The sequence below is a fragment of the Oryx dammah genome, unplaced genomic scaffold (genome assembly GCF_014754425.2).
Source record: "Oryx dammah isolate SB20612 unplaced genomic scaffold, SCBI_Odam_1.1 HiC_scaffold_16, whole genome shotgun sequence".
Taxonomy (NCBI): domain Eukaryota; kingdom Metazoa; phylum Chordata; class Mammalia; order Artiodactyla; family Bovidae; genus Oryx; species Oryx dammah.
Genome location: NW_024070200.1, coordinates 27,694,249 through 27,717,852, shown reverse-complemented (window position 1 = coordinate 27,717,852; position 23,604 = coordinate 27,694,249). Strand labels below are relative to the sequence as shown.

Below are 23,604 nucleotides of genomic sequence, written 5' to 3'. Positions count from 1 at the left end.
AAATCGCTTCAGTCATGTCCAATTCTGTGTGACCCCATAGACAGCAGCCCACCAGGCTCCCCCATCCCTGGGATTCTCCAGGCAAGAACACTGGAGTGGGCTGCCATTTCCTTCTCCAACATCTTCATTGTTATAATGGATAGCAATTACATTCCTTTCCTCAAAGTGTATACAAGCTACTTTCAGATTATTTATGAACATTTTAACAGTACTATTTACATTAATTAGTATTAGAAAAAATATGACTGGTATATCAAAAAAATGATTTCATAGACATTATTAAGTCATGTAAAGTGATGATACATCAAGATAATTTTAATAAAGGAAAAAATTAATCACAATAAAGAGATTAACACAGACTAAATTGAAGGGAAATATAAGGCTACTGATAAATATTGATACCTGTCAAATATTCACATTAACTTCCTAAATTGTCATTGCTCATAACTTAATCTTATCCAAATATTTTAGGTATTTAAAAAGGCCTACAGACTAACTCTGTTTTACAAAAGTTATGAGGAAATCAGCGCAGTGAATAATGTTAAAGCGTTTTTTACAAACAAATCTTGAATAAATTATAATCAGGTAACTAAAAAAAATCTAAACTCAATTGTTTAATTCAACTGGCTCAAACTACTGATAAAACTTAATGGCTGGAGAAATTATAGATGTTAATGTTTACTACAGTTTTTAATACTCCTTGACAAAATAAAGTAAACCTTGCTCTGTCAAAAGTGTAGCTACAAATAATTTTCTAATTATACACTTGATTCTGTACTACTTACATTGTTTAAAACAGTAAGAAGCGCTTGCACCAAGCCACTACTGCACATCTCATATGGCGAAATTGTGTTTTCATCCTTCAAAAGTACAATCAGATTTTCTAAAGCTGTCTTCATTAAATCTCTCCAAGTGTTCTCACTCTCAATACACTAAAAGAAAAAAGAAATTTTAAATAAGGATGATGAAAAAAACCAACAGGTCTTAATATACTTTATTTATCAGAACATTAATTACCATGAAAATTAGACATTAAACAAAATTAAGAAATTCAAATTATTAATGCAAATTTTCTCTACCAAACTTGGCAACCTTGTTTGTAAAGGGCTGATTATAAATATCTCAGGCTTCATAGGCCACGTATCTTGGTCACACCTGTTTAACTCTGTCATTGTAGCCACTATAGCAGTTACAGACAACGGGAAATAAATGAGTGTGGCTGTGTGCAATAAAACTACTACCGAACAACAATTTTACACATTCATATAATTTTCAGAAATCATGAAATATTGTTCTTATTTTTGGTATGTGTTCAACCATTTAGAAACAAAACCATACAAAATTTAACCCATGGGTGATAATTTGCTGACTCCCTAATCAATATCCAGAATAGTAAGGATAAAGAAGAAAAATTAAGATCACTGCGTGTCATAAAATCTACAGGCTAACATACCTGTCTATTTGTATGAAGTTCCCAAGATGACTCTAACTGAGTTGCTATGTTTCTGAGTGTTACCACTACTCCACGAGGCATGCTTTCAACAGCTTTAAAGTGGTCGTCATATAAATCTCGAGCCATAGTTCGTACCTACCAAAATAAAAATAGTAAATGTGAACTTTTACTACAATTAATAATTTTACCAAATCTTCCTTTTAAATATAATAACCTTTAAAGTTAAGATGTTTGGCCAGTTTCAAGATGCAAAAATGTTACTACTTCTATGCATGTACATCAAAAAGATTTAACGGTTAAAAAACCACTCTAGCAGATTTTAGACAACTCAAAGAACATATAATTTTAATTTTTGGTTATTCAAACTTTATGTTCATATACTAAATAGACGCTTATTTCATTTAAATAAAATTAAACCTATAAAAGGTAACTCTGCTCTTTTTTAACAATCTGTTTGATAGTGAACCAATAAGAAAATACAAATAAGCAAAAATAAAGGAAAGAAAAAAGAAAAGAAAATTAAGCCATCTATAATTCCATCAACTGAAGTTGAACCTTTTAACATTCCAGGGTATATTTTAACTTGATATGTCTTTCTTCTAATTACATTATATTATTCACACAAAATATGATGCTCATGTATTTATATATTACATCAAGAGCAAGAATGACTATTGTCAGTTTGGGCACTAATTAGCTTTCATTTAAATTAAAGTAATATTATTTGAGAGAGGAACCCACACATGTCCAAGGCTTGGGTCTGATGAAATTTTGTACATAACACTGTTTTTATGATTTATTACAATTTCATTTATATCACAAACTAACCTAGCATAGCTGTAATGTTAATAGAAAAAATTTTGCTCTCTACATGAAATAATATGTTACTATTCTATTTTAGTATGCTTCTCAGAATTAAAAGGTAAGTAAGTTCCGAATATCGGGCAACAGTGAAGAAACTATTCCTTTATAAACAGTATTAAGAAATAAAAACAGGTTAAAACTGTGTGTATACAAAATTATTTTTTATATTTTATCTGTTACTTTATAATAAAATTATTTTTACCTATAAAGTTAGTATATTTTGATACATACAGGTTTCACGCACACAAGAATAACCACATGATCACTGAGTTACTACTGATTTCAAGAAACTGAATGAATAATTGTATTTTTTTAAGAAAATTAAATTAGAGGACTGAGACTATGCCCTCTTTGATTTACTGTTCTTTTGTATTATAAAGCTCATTTCCCTGTGAGTTAATCTAGATTTGGGTGGTTAATATAATTTCCTGGTGGCTCAGACAGTAAAGAATCTGCCTGCAATGCAGGAAACCCAGGTTCAATCCTTGGGTTGAGAAGATCCCATGGAGACGGGAATGGCAACACACTCCAATATTCTTGCTTGGAAAATTCCATGGACAGAGGAGCCTGGCAGGCTACAGTCCCTAAGTCGCAAAGAGTCAGACACAAGTGAGCGACTAACACTTACATATTTTATTCCAAAAAGCTCCTGAGATAGCTGAGTGGTAGTTTATAAAGAATTTTTAAGAGTTGAGCTTCATCATTTGAGAATTTCGTACCTGTGAAATCAACTAGTCACTCAAATTTATTTGTAATCCACAAATCAATACTTGTAGCACTTTTCACAGTTATTTGTGGGCATGTGTATGCAGTGCAGCAAAAACTTAAAAAGTGTGACCACAGCCTCACAGGAACCTACACCTGTTATTTCTCCAAGAAGCAATTCACAGAAACTTTACAGAACATAACTACCATGAAAAAAGTAAATTGTATTTAGCCCAAATTCCTTTTACCATACAATGGCTACCTTCAATTGAGATATTTCTTCCTCACATGCCCTTAAGATATCCTGAATTAGAAGCAATCTGTAGCTTCATAGTCTACATTTACAACTGGAAATTATTATATGTAATAAGTAATGTCTTCATAAATCATATATAGTGCTTCTAGTAAAATCCCTTACTACTATTTCTATGGCCATGCAAACACAAGTACCCTCCCATCTCAATTACTCAAAGGCAGTCTTTACATACTGTATGAAAAAACTATATCATTATTATATGTAAAATAAAAATGTATCATCAGAAGATAATGAATCTAACTATGAAATTTTACTTTCTTTTCTAAAAATAAAAAAATTCAATAGCAATTGATATGACAGATGGAAACATAACAGATTTATTTAAAAATGTATACTAAATGGACAGAATTTAAAAATTAGTAATATGAGTCAATAACATTTGCTTCTGTATCTTTTTGAAAGATGACTTCATCTAAGATGGCCATTAAACTAAGTATCAAATTATCTGGGTCTAGATCCAGGAATTCAAACTGCTTCATCACAAAGTATTTAATCAGGATTACGAAATATAATAATGCATATTCAATCTCCCTGTATCACTAAAAATACTACTATCATTAATTAAAGCATAAGTTTAAAGCTTTGGTGACATTAAAAACTCAAGATGATTTTAAAATAATTTAGATTTTATTCTTTATCTCATCAATTTTATTTCTATGTTAATATTGATGTTTAGTGTATATACAGAAAATAACTAAATGTATACATATTATGAAAAGTGAGATAATGAGCACTGAAAAAGGAAAAGTAAAAATACATTAGACTAGGGTAACCTATGTTATATGCCTCAGTTTCTGAACTGCCAATAATCTACCTCTAAAACCCTATGTCCATGTAAAAGACAAAACAAATCAAATTCCACAAATTTACCTTTTGCTTAGTTTTTTCTAATTTAGATTTTAGTTTCCTTCCTCTTTTGCCAGTCCAGCCAGTCACAAATTCTGAACCTTAAAAAGAAAAAAAAAGACATTTCACAGAATGTATTTTGTGAAATTTAACAATTTATGTGCAATTTAACATATTCATTCATTCTTTTTTTTTTTTTTAATTTTTTTTTTAAAATTTTTTTTTTTGACGTGATGGTTGAGCGCTTGTTGTAATGGGCTAAGCGCGACGCTTTCATTCATTCTTATTCTGCTAAACTGCAATACCTACATACTTACCCAAAGAAGTTTCTGCAGTAAATGAATGCCTGGTTCCTCTATTAGATTCAAACACAAATCCAGGTAAATCTTCTTTCAGTACTGTTGCCTGCTGGCCATCTGAGTTATGAATAGCAATTTCTCCTTCTTTCAAACATGTTAGTGACCAATTCCCTACGGTGAGTTTAGTGGGTCCTGGTGCTGAGAGTATAGGTTGACTTGAAGTAGATGGCTTTACTTGGCCTCGTGCTCTTTGTAACTTCTCTAAGAATTCACTTCTACTTTCTATAAAGACAAAATGTTTGTTTTAAAACTTCATTCCTTTCAAATATACCATTTAAAAAAAAATGAAACTACCTACTGGAATATCAGTTTTATTAAAAAAAAATTCACTAAAGTTTTGTTCTTTGATATACTCTCACTGATTTGCTATTATTTAGGTTCAGGCATAAAAACAATCCTCTGGCTTTTGGGAAAATATACAATTTGAGACAGCATCAAACATGTGCAATTCATTACTGCATCATAAGAGGCACCTTTACATAAAAGCATGGTGAGAGTAATCCTTGTCTCATACAATAGAAAGACATGAAATGCTTTCATGGTACAATCACTTTCTATGGTGATATTAAAGAAAGGGCAATATGATCATCAAGGATATGCTACTGCTTTGACAATGGTGGCAGAAATGAGCAGAAAAACAAATTATCAAAATTATAGAAACTAGTAAAAGGATTTTGTAGAAACAAAATATTACCTGAACTATCCGATCCACCTTCAGGACTACCACTTGAATACATGGTGGCTAGTTTTCCATCCAAGATGAATCTAAACCATCCATTACTGCCATTAGACAACTCCAAGGCTGCTGCATCGCTCCATATATACAAGCAGTCCCTTCCCCTGATGATGGACCAATCTCTCCAATGATATGGTTTACCTTGCTGCAACTCTTTAGCATCTTCCTGTGGTTCATCTTCCTGAAGGTGTAAAAGTATTCAATGAAATGTGGAAAATAATTTATATTTCAAATATTTATAAGTATTTATAAAAACATGACCATGAATCAAATTTAGAATTAAAACACCCTGAATATAATATTCATCTGCCTGTAGTTTAACATGTATTATGATTCAACTAATTATAATCTTACAAGTCTGTCTTAAAAATGGTTAAGAAATTCACATGACCTAAGTTATGACATTTCCAGGTATATAGGTAAAGAAAACAAATGGATTAGCTCTAAACACAATTACCTATCTATGACTTGATAAACTCACCGAATCCCTGGGCCTAAGAGATTATTTGTAAAAACATGGATATTTACACTAAATCAATGGTATCCAAACCTAGCAGTGTAAAAGAACCACCAGAGATGTGTTTTATCAGTAAACTGTAAGGCCCCACCCTTAGCCAAGTGAATCAAATGTACTGGATCATTCCTATAATGATAAAAATGTTAGTTATAACACGTTTAAAAATAATAATTTGTGAACATTATTTGACTAGCCTCGCATCCTAAAAGTTTTGATTTTGTTGATAACAATTAAATATTAAGAATATTCATCATCAACATATGATCTTGGCAAGTATGTGCATGTATGCATATACAGGTAAAGTATTTTTAAACTTTTATAGACTTATTATACTTTAAAATACTTGAAGGGACTTCCCTGATGGTCCAGTGGTTAAAATCTGCCTTCCAATGCAGGGAATTTGGTTCCATCCTAGTTCCCTGATTGGCGAACTAGGATCCCCCATGCCATGGAGCAACTAAGCCCATGCCACAGCTACTGAGCCTCCATGCTACAGAGTGTGAGCACCTCAACTAAAGTACATGCACCTCAATGAAAGATCCTGCCTGATGCAACAAAGAGCCAGTGTGCCATAATGAAGACCTGACACAGCCAAATAAATAAATATTTTTTAAAAATTTAATGCAAAAAAAAAATATTTAATGCATCTTTCACATGTTTCTTCCCTGAAGTAGCAGGAGTTTATAACACTAAAATAAAAGATTGCAAAATATGGATTATAAATTTCTCTAATGTAAGTACTTGTGCTCCAGACCATGATAGATTATTAAGATTAAGGCTTGACTATCCATTGTAAACAAATTAAAAACCAGAGAAAATATATGAAAAAGTGTTTTCAGATACCGGACAAGCAACACAGGATTGCATGATCTCCTAGAAAACAGAAACAATTAAGTAAGCCTAAGGTAAGCCTCTTAGGCTCAGACAGTTTTCTGGTTAAGGTCTTAAGAAAAGGGAACACAGAGTAAAGCAGTGTAAGGAAATCTGTCTTTGAAGAGATTAAGGCAAATGGAATATGCATGGTAGATGAGTTCAGGATCAGGGAGTCAAGCAAAAAAGACCTCTAGAAATGTGCAAAGTGGTCTCCAGGACATCTCTACTGAGTATCAGACCACCTGTGTATAGGTGATGTTACACATAAGATTGGGCAAAGAATGATTTGAAAACGATAAGCTGGAAAATTCAGAAGTCACACATGGTGATCATACGTTTGCATTCCAAACAGCCATAATGGAAAATCCTCATACCAATAGTTGAGACTTTTTCCAAATCTGATGATAACTGTAAGCGCACAGAGCAGAGAAAATTAAATAATCCTGAGCCGGGGCAGACCCCCACATGTGCATGCACACATAAAAGTTAAACATAGCTGCTGCTGCTGCTAAGTCACTTCAGTCGTGTCTTACTCTGTGTGACCCCATAGACGGCAGCCCACCAGGATCCCCCGTCCCTGGGATTCTCCAGGCAAGAACACTGGAGTGGGTTGATATTTCCTTCTCCAATGCACGAAAGTGAAAAGTGAAAGTGAAGACACTCAGTCGTGTCCGACTCTTAGTGACCCCATGGACTGCAGCCTACCAGGCTCCTCTGTCCATGGGACTTTCCAGACAAGAGTACTGGAGTGGGGTGCCATTGCCTTCTCTGAAACACAGCTAAACACATGAAAGACAAATTGCTAAAAACAAGTTATAAAGTCTTAGGAATAGCCAGAGGAAGAAAAGATTCAATATACACAAAGGAACAAGATGAAAAAATAAGGCCAACTTAACAGCATATAACACTACACACATCCAATGACAATGGAGTATCTCTTCAAGTACTAAAAAAAGGCTGGCCAAGAATCCCTGCAGGCACTGAAAATGTCCATTAAAAATCAAGGCCACGACTTCTCTGGTAGTCCAGTGGTTAAGAATCTGCCTGCCAATGCAGGGGACACAGGTTTGAACCCTGGTCCGGGAAGCCAGAGCAAGTAAGTCTGTTCGCCATAACTGCTGAACCCACAAACCCTAGAGCCCGTGCTCTACAATAAGAGAAGTATTTGCAATGAGAAGACCACGTATGGAAAAGAAGCCCCTATACTCCAACTAGAAAAGACCATGTGCATAGCAACAAAGATTCAGTACAGCCGAAAAAAATAGGGGGGACAAAAGCAGTCCAGTGGTTAGGACTCCAAGCTGCCACAACAGGGGGCACAAGTTTACTCCCTGATTGGGGAACTAAGATCCCACAAGCCATGCAGCATAGCTCCCCCCCAAAAAAAGATATTTTCAGACAAATAAAATCTCAAAGAATTTTCTGCCTTGTCGTGCCGTTTTCTAAATAATGTATTTTGAAGAATAAAAGTTTAATTTTAATGAGGACAATTTACTGATTTTTGTTGTTGTTCTTTTATAATATAATCATTTAATGCCCTATCTAAAAAACCTCTGGCAGACTCAAGGTCACTAAGATTTTCTTCTTTTTCCTCTAGAAACCTTACAATTTTAGCCCACAAATGTTAGTTCACGATTTATTCTCTGTTAAAAGGGGCGAGATTTCATATTTCTGCATATGTTATCCACTTGTTCAAGCATAATTTTTTAGATCACCCTTTCCTGACTGAATTACCTTAGCATTTATTTGAACAACTGACCATACATGTGTGGGTCATTAATCTATTTTTACACCACTAGCACACTTTCTTAGTTACTACGGCTTTCTTTCAAAGGATTCTTTGGCTATTCCAGGTTCCTATAATTTTCATATAAATGTAGAATTTGCTTGTTAATTTCTACAAAGACTGATGGAATCTGTAACCTATCTCTTGAAAGAATTCCAAGGGGATGAATCCAGATAACACTTATTTGGTTTATGTTAATGTCCAGTAATTTAGGAAATATACACATTCATCCTTAACCAGGAAGGATTCTGCAACTACAAACCATACTCTATCATTCTGTCAAAAATAGTATTACTCAGTCGCTAACACTTAGGAAGTATTCACTAAATGGCAGGACTTAACCCTTGCCGGCACTCAGTAGAGACAGATAAAGTGTATTTTTTGACATGCAATCTAAAGCAAGAATTATCAATAGGTACTGAAACCAGTGGATAAAAGTTTAATGAGAAACAGCCTATCTCCACAGTCTCAAAATTATCTCCCCATAAATTACTTACTAACTACAAAAGGAAAAAGTATCCTTACAATACAGAAACCTGGCAGAGGCAGACATGACAAACTGATCCAAGTTAACTATCAGCAGGAGAGCAAACAGACATCATATGCCTCTTAGAAGGCAGGTTTTACACCAAAATCGCCGTAACATCACCACTATAGCCTTTCTGCTAAAAACACACAACTTGAATCAAATCATGAAGAAACATGGCACAAACACTATGTAAGGATCATTGTCCAAATTAAGGGATCTCTCCTCTTCAAAAACATGCTAGGGCTATAAAAGAGAAAGCTGGAACAACCTGATGACTAAATGAAATGTGCTCCTGGACTGGATTCTGGAAGTGTGAGGTGGAGAGGAAGGAAGGTTGTAGGCACAGGCAGGGTTTGCTATTAGAAACAACAGCAAATTGGAATAAGTCTCCGGATTAGATAATTTTTTTAATAAATATTAAATTTCCTGATTTTGATAACTATACTAGGATTATATAAGACAATGTCCTGGTTTTATGGTGAAGAATTTAGGCATAAAAAGGGACACGATGTATCCTATTTCTCTTAAATAATACATTTTATTTTATTCTATTTATTTATTTTTATTTCTGGCCATGCTGAGAGGCTTGTGGGATCTTAGTTCCCCGACCAGGAATTGAGCACAGCACTAGGTAGTGAAAACGCAGAGTCCCAACCATTAGACCACCACAAAATTCCCTCAAATAATATATTTTAAATGAGCATGCACACACATAGTCTTTGTAAGTAATTAAGCAAATGAGGCAAAATGTCAGTAATTAGTGATTTTGGATAGAGAATGTCCTGATATTCTTTATATGCAACTTTTTTGCAAGTTTTAAGTTTTATCCATGATACATTTTAAAAGAAAAGTGACCAAATTTTTAAAAACTACAGTATGACTCCATATTGCCATTATTTTGTCAAATTGTCAAAACCCGTTATGATTGGAACTACATTTCTTCAAAAGAAACCCTATTCCTGATAGATAACATTACAATCAACACCACTCACTTTTTCTGGTTTTGACTCCTCTTCATTCTCATCATCAGAGGAAGGACCTGCCAAAGTGGACACTTTGCTAATAACACCAAGTCTGGCTAGCTGATCCAAAAATATATCACCACCTTTATCTACTAAATCCCTTATGATTTGCAAAGCCAGCAAGTGACCATCATCATCATCCTGGGGAGAAAAAGAAGGAAATTAAAAGAAAATGGTAAAAATAAGTTTAGCAGCATGGAATAGGCAAATGCACTCATTTGCACAGACAAAATGATTTAATTAAATTAGGATGCAACTAATTTTACTACTAGTTAATGAAATTAAAACTATAGAAGTTTCAAAAAAAAGACAATAAACTTACCTCTTGATCAAGAACAGTTGCAGTTATTTCCACTAGTATTGTAGGCAAATTGTGACCAACATCAGAATCACAAACTTCTTTTAAGAGTGCTTCAGAGCAAAAATGAATCATTTTTCGAATCAGAGCAAGACTTGCTTTCCTTGAAAAGTAAAAAAATAAAAGGACTTTTAGGTAGCCATGATAAGCTAAAATTAAAAAATAATAATAATAATGAAAATTAAAATATCCAATTTAAGTTTTAAACCGTCTGCTGAAAATATACTTAATATAAGAATACTATTAGTAAGAACCTACTGAATAGTACAGGGAACTCTATTCAGTACTATGTAATGACCTATATGGGAAAATAATATTTTTTAAAAGTGGATATATGTTTATATAACTGACTCACTTTGCCGTACAGCAGAAAGTAACACAACGTTGTAAATCAACTATACTCCAATAAAAAAAATTTTTTTAATACAAAATCAAACTAAGACAATATTAAAACTAGTTACACATTCATTTTTTTAGGTAATTTCATTTTTTATTATTAATTGAGCTCATTAAAACAAATTATTTTTGTAATTTACTTACATGTGGTATGTCATATTTAAGCAGCATTATTGCTAACATTCCATGATAATTTTAGAAAATCAGTAATGGTACAATTACTGATAAATGGTGTCTATAACTCCAAATACAAAACTCTTAAAACACCTGATGGTTTATACTGAAATCAAATTTTTAATTAAGCATTTTCATCCTTTGTCAAACTTAAGAATGTTCATTATAACTATATTCTCTACATGAGACCCTAGTAACCCCACGCCCTCAAATATTCCCATTGTTAACAACTTGCCTGACTCCTTTCCCTTCTATTTAGCTACTGCTTTGCTCAGAGCATAGGAGATACTCAATAATGTCACATAAACTAACCTCAACTTTATAATACGCAATTTGTTCTTTTAAAATAGAAGATACACATAACCACAGACATTAAAATGATAATACACTGGTCTATTACATAAAAGTTAGTAATTCATTTAACACATGTTTTCTGAGCATCTAGCAATAGTCTGAGCACCAAGCTGTAGATATCAATGCCCTTGAAGTGACTTCTCCACAGAAAAGGTGGAGAGGCAAAAATCACTACCAAGATCTAAGAGAGGCATGTGACGCAGATGTATTCCCTCAGAATGTGGCCTTCATGTATTTCACAACTCTCCCTAGGTGAATTTCATAACACTATGCATTCCTTAAATTTAAAATATCCTTTATTACAAATTCAAGTACATAATAGAATTCAGTAGGCAAAAGGAGGACAAACTGGCCTAACTGGATCAGTTCCTTCCAGTGTTTGTTAATACCTATGTATATATGGTTGTAAAATCAGTATTTATGTATAATAATAGTTTTATGTTTTGATTTATCTCAATTAAAATAACATAAGAATGTTCACATGTTGTCTACCTATCTGGCTACTATCACTATCATGCTGAATCATTATAAGCCAGGAACACTTGTATGTATTTTAAAAACTTTATATGTCATTTAATCCACCCAACAAACCCTATGAAGTAGTTTTATTAGCTCAATTTTACAGATTAAAAAAAAAGGTCACAAAGAAAGGTAAGTCTACTAAGGTCAGAGAGCTAATAAATTAAGAGCCTCAACTCAAACTCATCTCTTAACCAATTCACCATGCATAATATACATAAAATAAAATTTTCCTGTTTAACAGTATTATATAAATTGTGAGCATTTAGCTTATAGACTTTTCAATCAATACAACAGTATTATTTTTATACTATTATTATTTAATATATTTAATACTATTATTATTTCATATACTATATATTATTTTTATACAGTTTTATTTCTTCAGTAGAGGGATTCTTTGATCCCGGAGTCTAAACATTTTCATACATACTGAATGTGCATCAGTATGGAATCCATACTTGACAAATGGATTTTTTAAAAAATCTATTAAGTGACAACATGGATGGACCTCAAGGGCATTGTGCTAAGTGAATAAGCCAGAGAAAGACAAATACTGCCTCATATCACTTAAACACAGCTTTAGAGACAGAGAATAAAACAAAAAGCTCAAAGACCAAGATTTCAGTCAGTGTGGATTCTGTGAAGACAGTAAAATATTATGATTGATATGCAAAATGCCTTAGGGGTAAATTTAAATCTGGTGGGTTAACTGTCACTGGACATAAGCATTTGAACTGAGGCCTGAATGAAGCAACCCGCCATTCAAAGGCTCCGGAGACTGACAAGTCTCCACCAAAGTGAGCTAAGTGCAAAAGCCTCAAGGTAAGAATGGACATAGAAAGTTTCAAAAACAGAAAGAAGGTTAGCATAGTTTAAGTGCAATAGACTAGGAGTTAGATAGTACTAAATGCTATCAGAGGGCTGACTGGGACTTAAACAAGACACCTTCCAAGCCTGAGTGTTAAGGAGTTAGGTTTTATTTAAGGCCAATTAAAAACTACTTGGCTTCCCAAGTGGTTCAGTGGAAAAGAATCCGCCTGCCAAGCAGGAGATGCAAGTTCAATCCCCAGGTCGGGAAGATCCCTGGAGAAGGAAAAACCCACTCCAGTATTTTTGCCTGGAGAATCCCATGGACAGAGGAGCCTGGCAGGCTACAGTCTGTGGGGTTGCAGAAGAGACATAGCTCTCAGACATGGCTTAGTGACTAAAACAAGAAGAAGCTACTGGAAGGTTTACATCAGGTAATGTGACATGATTTAAAAATGAATTCAGCCTAATATGTAGGAACAGACTATAGAGGGACAAGACAGAAAAAGAGGAGAAAGACTAGGTAAGAGGCAACTATAGGAGCCAAACTACAGACTATGGTACTCTGAACCAGAGTATTAGCAACAGATGGACAAACATGGCAGATTTTGGACACACTGTAGAGGGAGAGCCACCAGGACCCATGTCAGGATGAAATGACTCATAATCATGCCTTTGTACACATTCTTGTTCACTGACCCGTCTAAATCTATCTCCCTAGAAAACTTCCAAGTATCCTTTAAACCCCAATTGAGATCTCATTTCTGCATAAAATCTCCAATTTGCCCAACCAATTAGTTGTTAAATCATTTATGTTCCCAGGGCTGCTACTGCTAAGTCGCTTCAGTCGTGTCCGACTCTGTGCAACCCCAGAGACAGCAGCCCACTAGTCTCCCCCGTCCCTGGGATTCTCCAAGGCAAGAACACTGGAGTGGGTTGCCATTTACATGTTTAATCTACCACGTAGCACTCTATATTATTACTCATGTCTTCCTTATTAGCTTGCAAGGGTAAAGAGGGCCAATTCTTCCTTATTCTTTGGTTAACTCCTCTAGTGGCCGGCTTACACTGACTCTATCAAAAAGGCCTCGGTAATGCTCAATAAATGTTAGCTGTACTTAAAATTTTTCTCTAGAATTGATATTCAGAGAGTTACAAAAACTGTGTTAAGTTTTCTTGATTTTCTAAATTACTTCTCTTAAGTCAGATCATCAGAAGGAAAGATTTAATTCTCCAATCTAATTTTTATTCTTACCATACCTTTTCAATATTAAAACAATGTCCCATTCTTCTGGAAAAGGGAGATAGATAAAACTACACAAATAGTAAATACAAATAGTATAAATAACTACCTTATTGAAGGCAGCATAGTCTGTTGAAATGTTTGTGCAAATACTGGCAGTAACCTTTTCAAGTATATAGGTGCCATTTCTGGATCTCCTTTCGGCTCATTACATTCTTCTTCATCTTTATTTGTATCTTTCTTTTTCTTATCATCCCCTTTATTAACTGGACACATCCAATCACCTACAGACAAATATTGTTCAATAAAATACACTTTTTGGAAAAATTTTCAGGGAAAAAATATTAAAATGTACTCAATGATAGCTATCTTAATTTACAATAATCAAATTAGCATACTGTATCTATCAAAGATGTTCATAAAAATACTAAAGAACATTAGTATCTCCAGTGAGTTGAACCACAACCTAAGGAGATAAATTTGGACACTCTCAGTTCAGTTCAGTCGCTCAGTCGTGTCCGACTCTTTGCGACCCCATGAAAAATTCCAAAAATGTTTCAGAGACTCTGCATTCATCTACTTTATGAAAACTTAAAAGTTTGGTCAAAGTATTTTGTCTACACAACAACCAACTATTGTTTATGACATTCCTATACCCTTAAACTTGTGTTTAAGGTATACCCTTAAACTTTGGTCTTTTTGGAATCATGCAGCCACAGTCTCAAAGAACACAGAACAGTACACTGTAATAGGTTTATCAAATATAAGAGCATGCGTATAAAATCACTTGACTTTAATTATTTCCTTATATAAGGGAGTTCATTTGTCTACAAAAAGCTACTTTTATGGAAGTGAAGCTGAAAAGTAATAGCAGATGGCATAAAAGGAAAGATACTGCTACTCACCTGGAGACTGAAGAATAGCTACTACTTCACTGTGGCCCCTTTCCCGAGCTTTATCTAATGGAGTTTTCCCATCTTCATCTCTCAGATCTGGATTTGCACCATGCCGTAAGAGAGTCTAGAAAAGAAAAGCATTTAATATGGATGGTAGTGATCAACACCTTATTTCAATGTACACCTTCAATGTACAGTTCTGCAACCTTCAATTGCATCCACATACTTCATAATGCAGATTTACAGAGTTACTTAATCAAGCAGACTATCAATTCAAATCTCTGCCTTTGCACACAACTCTAAAGTTGTTTATTTACATCTTGAAAAAAGTATAGATTAATTTCACTTAGTTATTAACATCTCAAATTAAGTATGTTCACATCTGAACCTGTCATCTTCTCCATCAAGCCTCTCCTCTCAATTTATTTTAACAGAGGTACTAGTATTCAGTCTGTACAACAGAGAATGCTGTCATCTGTGCCATAACGAGTTTAGTGACACAGAGTTTCTGAGAGTGCCCTAGCAGACAGGATTTTTCACCCAAGTTACTAAAATCCATTCCACAATTTTTGTTGCATGGACAGGTAATAATAACTATGCTGTAACTTCTATCTGGCCAACACCAATTCTAAGACTTTCCTATTTAAAAGATGTTGAAATGTGTACAGTGGGAGATAGTATCTTGGAATCAATTTAAAAAACAGAAGAACCTGTGAAGAATGATGTGTGTGTGTTAGTTGCTTAGTCGTGTCCAACTCTTTGCAACCCCATAGACTGAAGCCCACCAGGCCCCACTGTCCATGGGATTCTACAGGCAAGAACACTGGAGTGGGTTGACACTTCCTTCTCCAAAAGGAACTATAGAAAGAAAGAAAGTGAAGTCGTTCAGTCGTGTCCAACTCTTTATAACCCCATGGACCGTAGCCTACCAGGCTCCCGCATCCATGGAATTTTCCAAGAAACAGTACTGGAGTGGGTTGCCATTTCCTTCTCCAGAAGACTGATAAAACATGTTAAATGCTTAAGACCCTGGCTGACACAGAATAAGTGCTTAATGAATACCTATTATATCATTATTAGCAATGGCAGCTATAGTTCATTGTGGGCTAATATATAATCAAAACAGGTTAAGATTAGATACAATTCATTTGGCTTTTTCTCCCTCTCAGATACCTATAACTGAAAACCAGCATGAGTTCAAAAAAAAAATGTTCAATAAAATTTTTTACTACCCTTAGAAATATCATTTCCTCTAAAAATTAACCAATTCAAGCCAACAGAAGTTGAGCTTTAAGAGATCACCTAGAAGGCTAAGTTATTAACAAAAAATTTTCTTAACAACATAAACATGACAATAATAGCAGCTACCATTTAAGTGTCTACATACAGTGTGCCAACTACTATACTAAGTGCTTTTCATGTATTTTTTTTCTAATCACCATGATAATGCTAGAAGGGACTTCCCTGGTAGTCCAGTGGTTAAGACTCTGCACTTCCACTGCAGGGGGGCACAGGTTTGATATCTGGTTCGGGAACTGAGATCCATGGTATATATACATATACAATGAAATATTAGTCATAAAAGAGAATGAAATCTTGCCATTTGTGATAACATGGTCCATGATACCAGGGAAGTCCCTTCTAGCATTATCATGGTGAGTGAAATAAGTTGGACAGAGAAAAATAAATACTGTATGATCTCACTTATGTAAAGAATCTAAAAAATAAAGGAACAAATGTAAAAACCGGATTTGAGCAAACTCCGGGAGATGTGAAGAACAGGGAAGCCTGGTGTGCTGCAGTCCATGGGGTTGCAGAGTCAAACACGACTGAGTAACTGAACAACAACAAAAGTCCTTTGCTAAAGTAAGAATCAAAGATATTACGATTCTTCTGCAAACAGAATATCTGCTATATTGATAAACAGAAGTAACAGAAACATGTATAAGGCTATTCATTACCAGGAGAAAGAAATCGGGAAAAAACAAGTTTTCAGCCATAGCTGACTGGTTGAATACATTTGCACAGGTTAAGTATATAGATGTAATAAAAGATCTCTATATACTAATAGGGAGAGATCTCAATGTGTATTGCATGTGCGCTTAGTCACTCAGTTGTGTCCAACTCTTTGCGACACCATGTACAGTAGCCCACCAGACTCCTTGTCCGTAGGATTCTCCAGGCAAAAATACTGGAGTGGGAAGCCATGCCCTTCTCCAGGGATCTTCCCACCCCAGGGATAGAACCTGGGTCTCCTGCCCTGCAGGAGGATTCTTTACCATCTGAGTCACCAGGGAAGCTGGTGTATCATTAAACAATAATTAAATACTAACAATGTATATTTTTTAATGAAAAAAGCAAAGTATAGATCAGCATATATGTTACATTTTGTATTAAAAAAAAAGCATATATATTCTTGCTTGTACCTGTATTAAAAAAACAATGAAAAGATTTAAACAGAAGGAATGAAGACAGTATGTAAGTATGGCTTCTCCAAATAAAAGTTTTTATATTATTCTAATTTTAGAGCAATGTAAATATTAAATATTAAATTAATAATTTAAAAAAACCTGGATTTTACCTTTGCTACTTGAGGTCTTCCAAAACATGCAGCATAATGTAATGATGATGACCTTTGACCTCTGTTAACATCAGCACCTCTTTCACAAAGAAATTCTACCTGTAAAATAATGGAGAATCATAAAGTTGCCTTATTAACATGTCTGTCTTTGATTTAAAACATTAACTTTTATTTATTAGCTTACCATTTCCTGAGTTCCAAATGCAGAAGCCCAGTTTAATAGAGTTTGACCTACATCATCCATAAAATTTACTTCAAAGGCTGAAAGTTTAAAGGAAAAAAATAAATCTTTTTTAAAGGCAACAAAATAATAATGAACTTTTCTAAAGTAGGAACCATTTAAAGACTATTATTAACTGTTATTAACAATCACTAAATAGCCAATTTTAAACATTTAGGTCAACTATACAGTAGTAAATAATCAGCAAACATAAATTCTGCTAAGAAAAAATATTCCAAAATTTTTAAATCACTGGGGATTCACAAGGCTATAAGCCTTAGAAATAAACATAGAAATAAAATAACTAAATATACAATAAAACTAGACAGTATTAGTTGCCTCATGCTGTAACTGAGGAAAAGAAGCTAAACCACATCTATACTCAAAACAAAAGTCTGATGACCCAGAAGATCTTTTCATTATAACGTCTCTCTATTTATTTATTTTCCCCATGCTGATGGCTCAGATGGTAAAGAATCTGCCTGCAATGTGGGAGACCCAGGTTCGATCCCTGGGTCAGGAAGATCCCCTGGAGAAGGGAATGGCAATCCACTCCAGGATTCTTGCCTGGAGAATTCCATGGACAGATGCTACAGTCCATGGGGTCACAAAGAGTCAGACACGATTGAGCAATTAATACTTTCATATTTCACTTTCATGCTGTGCAGCACTCTGGATCTTAGTTCCCTACCCCAGGGATTGAATCAGTGCCCCCTGCAATGTGAGTACAGAGTCTTAGCCACTAGTCTGTCAAGGATGTCCCCCAGAAATATCCTTCACCAGCTTATATTTGCTAATCAGCTCATGAAGCAGTCTAAAAAAATGTACTATATATTATGAAAATTCACTTGTGTCAGTTTCCATTAATCCTAAGAAAACAACAGCCCTCAATTCAATCTGTGTTTAACCTTAGAATTGGTATGACTTCCTTCTGGCAATAAAACAGGTTAATTTCATTTACTCATTCAAAAAGCATTTATTCAGATCTTACCATGCACCAGACTGATAATTTATATACATAGGGAGAGGAGATACGGAAGACATTGGCCATTCTGTTTTCTGACACAACTGCTATAAATTTTTAAAGTTAAAAAAAAAAAGCCTAGAAATTAAACATAATTCCTTATCTGTTTTCTATTTAAAAAAGGATTTTCCAACCTCCTGTGTCGATTGCATCTATAAGTGCATCAGTATCTTTACTTCGAATACAGTCTATAAGCTGCCGATGTGAGCGCTCCCCAGAACTATCCAATCTCCGAAGTCCTGGGATTCTGCCTGTGGATCCAGCACTAGATTTTGGCAAAGCCTTTCGTCCTTCAAATAATAGCACCAAGAGAAGGTCAACCAAACGCATGGTATCAAGCACACATCTTTCATCACCCTGCAATGCACTTTCAATTGAATCTGGAAGCTCTGACCTCAGGAGATCCTAAAAAGAGAATGGGAGAGAAGAAAGTTTTAATGTATTCTCATTATACAAAGACACTTCTTTGAAAAGATTAAGTAAGAAAAAAAACCACTCTTACGTGCGTTACTACTGGAGAGCCTCTGCACAGTGTTGAGAGCAGACTTACAATTGTTGAGACCTGGTTACTCAATTTGGAATCTGCAGCTGTGGAAGGTGCTCCTGTGGTGCTGCGACTGGGTTTGCAAGCTGATGATGGCCCTGATATAGTACCACCAGCAGCAGCCATTCTAGATAATAGCTCCTCAGTTAATCCATGCTTGGCTAATGGAGCTGGGTCAACACCACGACGGGTGAATCGGTCAGCTAGTGACGCAAAACACCGCAGAGCTCCATCTGAAACCTAATGATGTAAAGAATATACATGTGAATAAAATTCACTTAAAAAGGACTAGTACTATTTATTTCAACAGTGAACTATTAAGAAAGGCAATTGCAGCAAAGGATACCACCAGTCTAGATTTGAATCCTGGCTCCTCATTCTGGTAACTGTATAACCTGAGGATATTACTTAACTGTTCCTCAATTCTCTTATCTGCAAAATGGGAATAGTAACGGTACCTATAATTCATTGTCTGAGCTCAAAAGAGATGATATATGTAAAGAAACTAGAGGAACAGTAAAAAGCTCAATAAATCTTTACTATTATTATGCATAACTAGGCCAAGATAATTGATGAATAGCTAAAAATAACATCGAAATGGTAAAAAGGCACTAGAAGTCAAGTTTTATTTTTGAAAGATGATAATTTAACAAAAATTTACACATTTAAAATTTCTAAAATTGTTATTTTACTTGAATGAAAACTACCCTTTAGCAAAATTGTGCTGAGCCAACAAATTTCACTGGGTATTAAGTGCAGCTTTAGAAATCATATATTTCTATAATGTTTAAATCTTAAGAATAAACACATGCCACTTTTATAATCTAAAATGTCTCACTGCCAAAGAAACAAACAAAAAGATTACCATATAGAAATATAATATGAGAGAAAGAGAAATTTCTACCTCATCAAACAAAAAGTTCCAATTACACTAAGACTGACCCTTAAACAACATGAGTCTGAACTGCATGGGCCCACTTATATGTGGATATTTCTGCCCCCTAAATTCATACTACAGAACTATACAGTCAAGAGTTGGCTGAATCCATAGCTTTGGAACCCCAGATAGGGATGGCAGACTATAAAGTTACATGCACATTTCCAACTGTACAGAGGGTCAGCACCTCTATCCCCCAGGTTGTTCAAGAGTCAACTTTATATCACAGTTATAACCAGAGGACACTATAAAATCACTTTTTGAAAATAAAGTATACAGAAGCTATTTAATTACCTGATGATCTTCATGTTTTAATAAACTAGACAGAGATTCTACACAAATTTCTAAAGAAGAATCTTGAGGTTCCATTTTGCCACAGAGTCTGGACACCACAGCCATGGCAGAGTGCAAGGTGTCTTTATGAACCAGGTGTCCACTATCACGAATGAAGGTAAGCACACAATTCAAACCACCAGCCTCGAAGACTGCTCCCGATTCACGAGTGCATATTAGTTCTAAAACCTACAGTAAAACAAAATTAACAGAAGAATACAGTAAGTCCAGTTTTCGTTTTCAAGAATGACAGAACATGATACACCCTCCAAATATACTGGAAGTCACATTTTAAAAAGTAAGGGCAGGGTCTGAGAAAAGGGTGCGTGTGAGGGGCAGGAGCCATATCTGGCTGTGAAAATGGCAAGAAGTAGTCCCTGAAATAGCCCAAGAAGGTGACCAACAAGATAGACAGGGAAGATAAGGCATTCAAGTTGAAACAGAAATTAGAACAGAAGAAACTCAAGGAGCAGGTCCTGAAAAGGGCCCCCTGGCCACAAGTGAAATTAAGAAATTGGGCGAAAAGCTGTCCCTTGTGCCTGAGGCAATGATCTTTAATTCCATTCTTATTTAAACATCCGGATTTCCTACCATACAATGCTGCTATCAATAGCTAGAATGAAGTCTTGGAGCCTGTTGTACACACTTAACCTTTCATTAAAAAAAAAAAAAGTGAAGCAAAACAGAATAAATTAATTTTAATATATTTTATTTAACACAATATGTCCAAAGTGTCATTATTTCAACATGTAATCAATATAAAAATTATTGGTATCTTTTGTGCATTTAGTCTTCAAAAACCCATGTATATTTTATACTTAAAACACACTTTAATTTGGGGTAGCCACATCTGAAGTGTTCAACAGTCACATATAGCTACCATATTAGACAGCATTGGTTTAGGTGGTGAAACCTGTACGGCAAACTAAGAACTACAAGTAATTTAGCAAAAGTCTATAAAGTCCTAGACATTAAAAAAACAAATCAATAAATGCCAACTATTACACTATTCATTATCTTCACACATACTCTACAAATATTAAGACATTACAAATCACTTTGGGGGCAAGTTTCTCTGAGCCCACCCATGTGTCTATCCACAAGTACTGTACTCTTCTTCCTCCTAATAACACCTTACTTGCTTCACTATAAAAAAAATTTAAAAATACATTTAAAAAAATTACTTTTTGGAACTTCTCTGTGACCCAGTGGCTAAAACTTCACACTCCCATGCAGGGGGCACCAGGTTCCCTTGTCAGAAAACTAGATACCACATGCTGCAACCACAGTGCTTTGCAGGCTGCAAGTAAGGATCCCACAGCTAAAAGACCCAGAGCAGCCAAATAAATATTTAAACACAAATAAATAAAAATCACTTTTATTTTCTAAATTATATGATGTTTAATACGTTCACGTAGAACTAGAACTAGGGTCCATAGTTCTTACAGGCATACCAGAAATTTAGACTTTATTCTATAAGCAAGAAAAATGTTTTAAGCAGGGAAAATAATATGACTGGATTTCCAGTTAATAACTGGGGAAAACAGGGTATAGGAAGAGTGTAGAGGCAAACGCAAAAACTCAAGCATTAATATTCCTGAAAGGATGAGGGCTTAACCAAGGCAATAACGGCAGGAACAAATAGAAGAAAATAAACTAGAAAAGTACTTGATCATTAATTACATGGGTGGAGTGGAGAAAAGGAAATAAAAGATAAAGTACAGGTTTCTGTAAAGTGACTGAGTACAAGTTGATGCCACTTATCAAGAGAGGAGTTTATCTGTAATGAAAGACAATGAATTCAGGCAACCAGGTGAATATGTCCAACAGGCCTCTGAATATGAAGTCTAGAACTTGAGAGAGAAGTCACTTCTAGAGATAAAGATGTAAAGGGCATATATTTATATATGAATGGTACTGATGCTCACAGATGAGATTGTCTACGCAAATAGACAAATCTCATCTTAAAGCTTAAATATATAGCTTTAAGAAGGTAAAAACAGAACCTTAGGAAATACTACCACTGAAGAAGTGACAAATGAATTAATAATCTGCAAAGGAAAGACAGAAAGGGAGAGCAGGGTATTAACAGATAAGAAAAAGTTTGAAAATATAGCTCAGTGAATATATGCAATGGAGTAAAGTCCTAGTTCTGGAAGAAAACTGAAGTGATGTGAGCAAGAGAGGGGAATCTCTGAACAGAAAAACAGATACCTCTTTCTCTGAGGCCAGACACAGACAGAAATACAACTATAAACACAGAGAAGAAAGTCAAGATATTAATACCTATGAAAACAACTCTCAAAGCATGGGGAAGACATTTTCAGGGGTCCCTGATTTTTTTTTTTCATAATAATACTATAACAGTAATTGTCTTTTTCTTTCTTATTCCTTTAGGAGTGTAAGGTAGAGTTTTCTAAAAGTTATGTGAATTGTGATATAGCAAAAGGCTGAATGCAGAAGCAGATATTAGGATCTGGCTGTCTTCTATTAAGTCACACATTTCAAACGAGACTCACAAAAATGCTTAACAATGCTACTTTTCTCACTAAATTTCTCTTTCTTCGGGGTATATTTTCATTAAAAATGTAATGTATGTTAACACATACTGAGCTTGTTATTTTATGATAAATGAATAAATGTTTCTAAAGTCTGTTTTAATATCTAAGATGGTAAATAGAAACAAGCAGAACCTACATAAACAAAAGCTCTTTGCGGGTCCTTAATAATTTAAGACTTATAAAGGGATCCTGAGGCAAAAAGTTTGAAAACTGCTAAACTAGTGATAGCATATTGAAAAGCAGAGACATTACTTTGCCAACAAAGGTCTGTCTAGTCCAAGCTGTGGTTTTTCCAGTAGTCATGTATGGATGTGAAAGTTAGACTGTAAAGAAAGCTGAGCGCAGAAGAACTGATGCTTTTGAACTGTGGTGCTGGGGAAGACTCTTGAGAGTCCCTTGGACTGCAAGGAGATCCAACCAGTTCATTCTAAAGGAGATCAGTCCTGGGTGTTCATTGGAAGGACTGATGCTGAAGCTGAAACTCCAATACTTTGGCCACCTCATGCGAAGAGTTGACTCACTGGAAAAGACCCTGATGCTGGGAGGGACTTGGGGCAGGAGAAGAAGGGGACGACCGAGGATGAGATGGCTGGATGGCATCACTGACTCGATGGGCATTAGTTTGGGTAAACTCTGGGAGTTGGTGAT

General features: G+C 34.9%; 1 protein-coding gene across 7 annotated transcripts in view; it reads right to left on the bottom strand.

The window, feature by feature from the left end:
• The window catches only part of HECTD1 (HECT domain E3 ubiquitin protein ligase 1), a 73,877-nt gene that overhangs the window by 34,090 nt on the left and 16,183 nt on the right, over positions 1-23,604 (bottom strand). For all 7 annotated transcript variants that reach the window (XM_040257153.1, XM_040257155.1, XM_040257156.1 and 4 more), the window contains exons 4-17: positions 20,357-20,584; positions 19,084-19,365; positions 18,716-18,986; positions 17,522-17,598; positions 17,338-17,436; positions 14,766-14,880; positions 13,970-14,144; positions 10,329-10,467; positions 9,977-10,147; positions 5,238-5,460; positions 4,502-4,765; positions 4,209-4,285; positions 1,454-1,588; positions 786-932 (exon numbers count right to left, since the gene is read on the bottom strand). In XM_040257153.1, the coding sequence (XP_040113087.1) occupies positions 786-932; positions 1,454-1,588; positions 4,209-4,285; positions 4,502-4,765; positions 5,238-5,460; positions 9,977-10,147; positions 10,329-10,467; positions 13,970-14,144; positions 14,766-14,880; positions 17,338-17,436; positions 17,522-17,598; positions 18,716-18,986; positions 19,084-19,365; positions 20,357-20,584 (2,403 nt within the window). The remainder of the gene's footprint in view (positions 1-785; positions 933-1,453; positions 1,589-4,208; positions 4,286-4,501; positions 4,766-5,237; positions 5,461-9,976; positions 10,148-10,328; positions 10,468-13,969; positions 14,145-14,765; positions 14,881-17,337; positions 17,437-17,521; positions 17,599-18,715; positions 18,987-19,083; positions 19,366-20,356; positions 20,585-23,604) is intronic.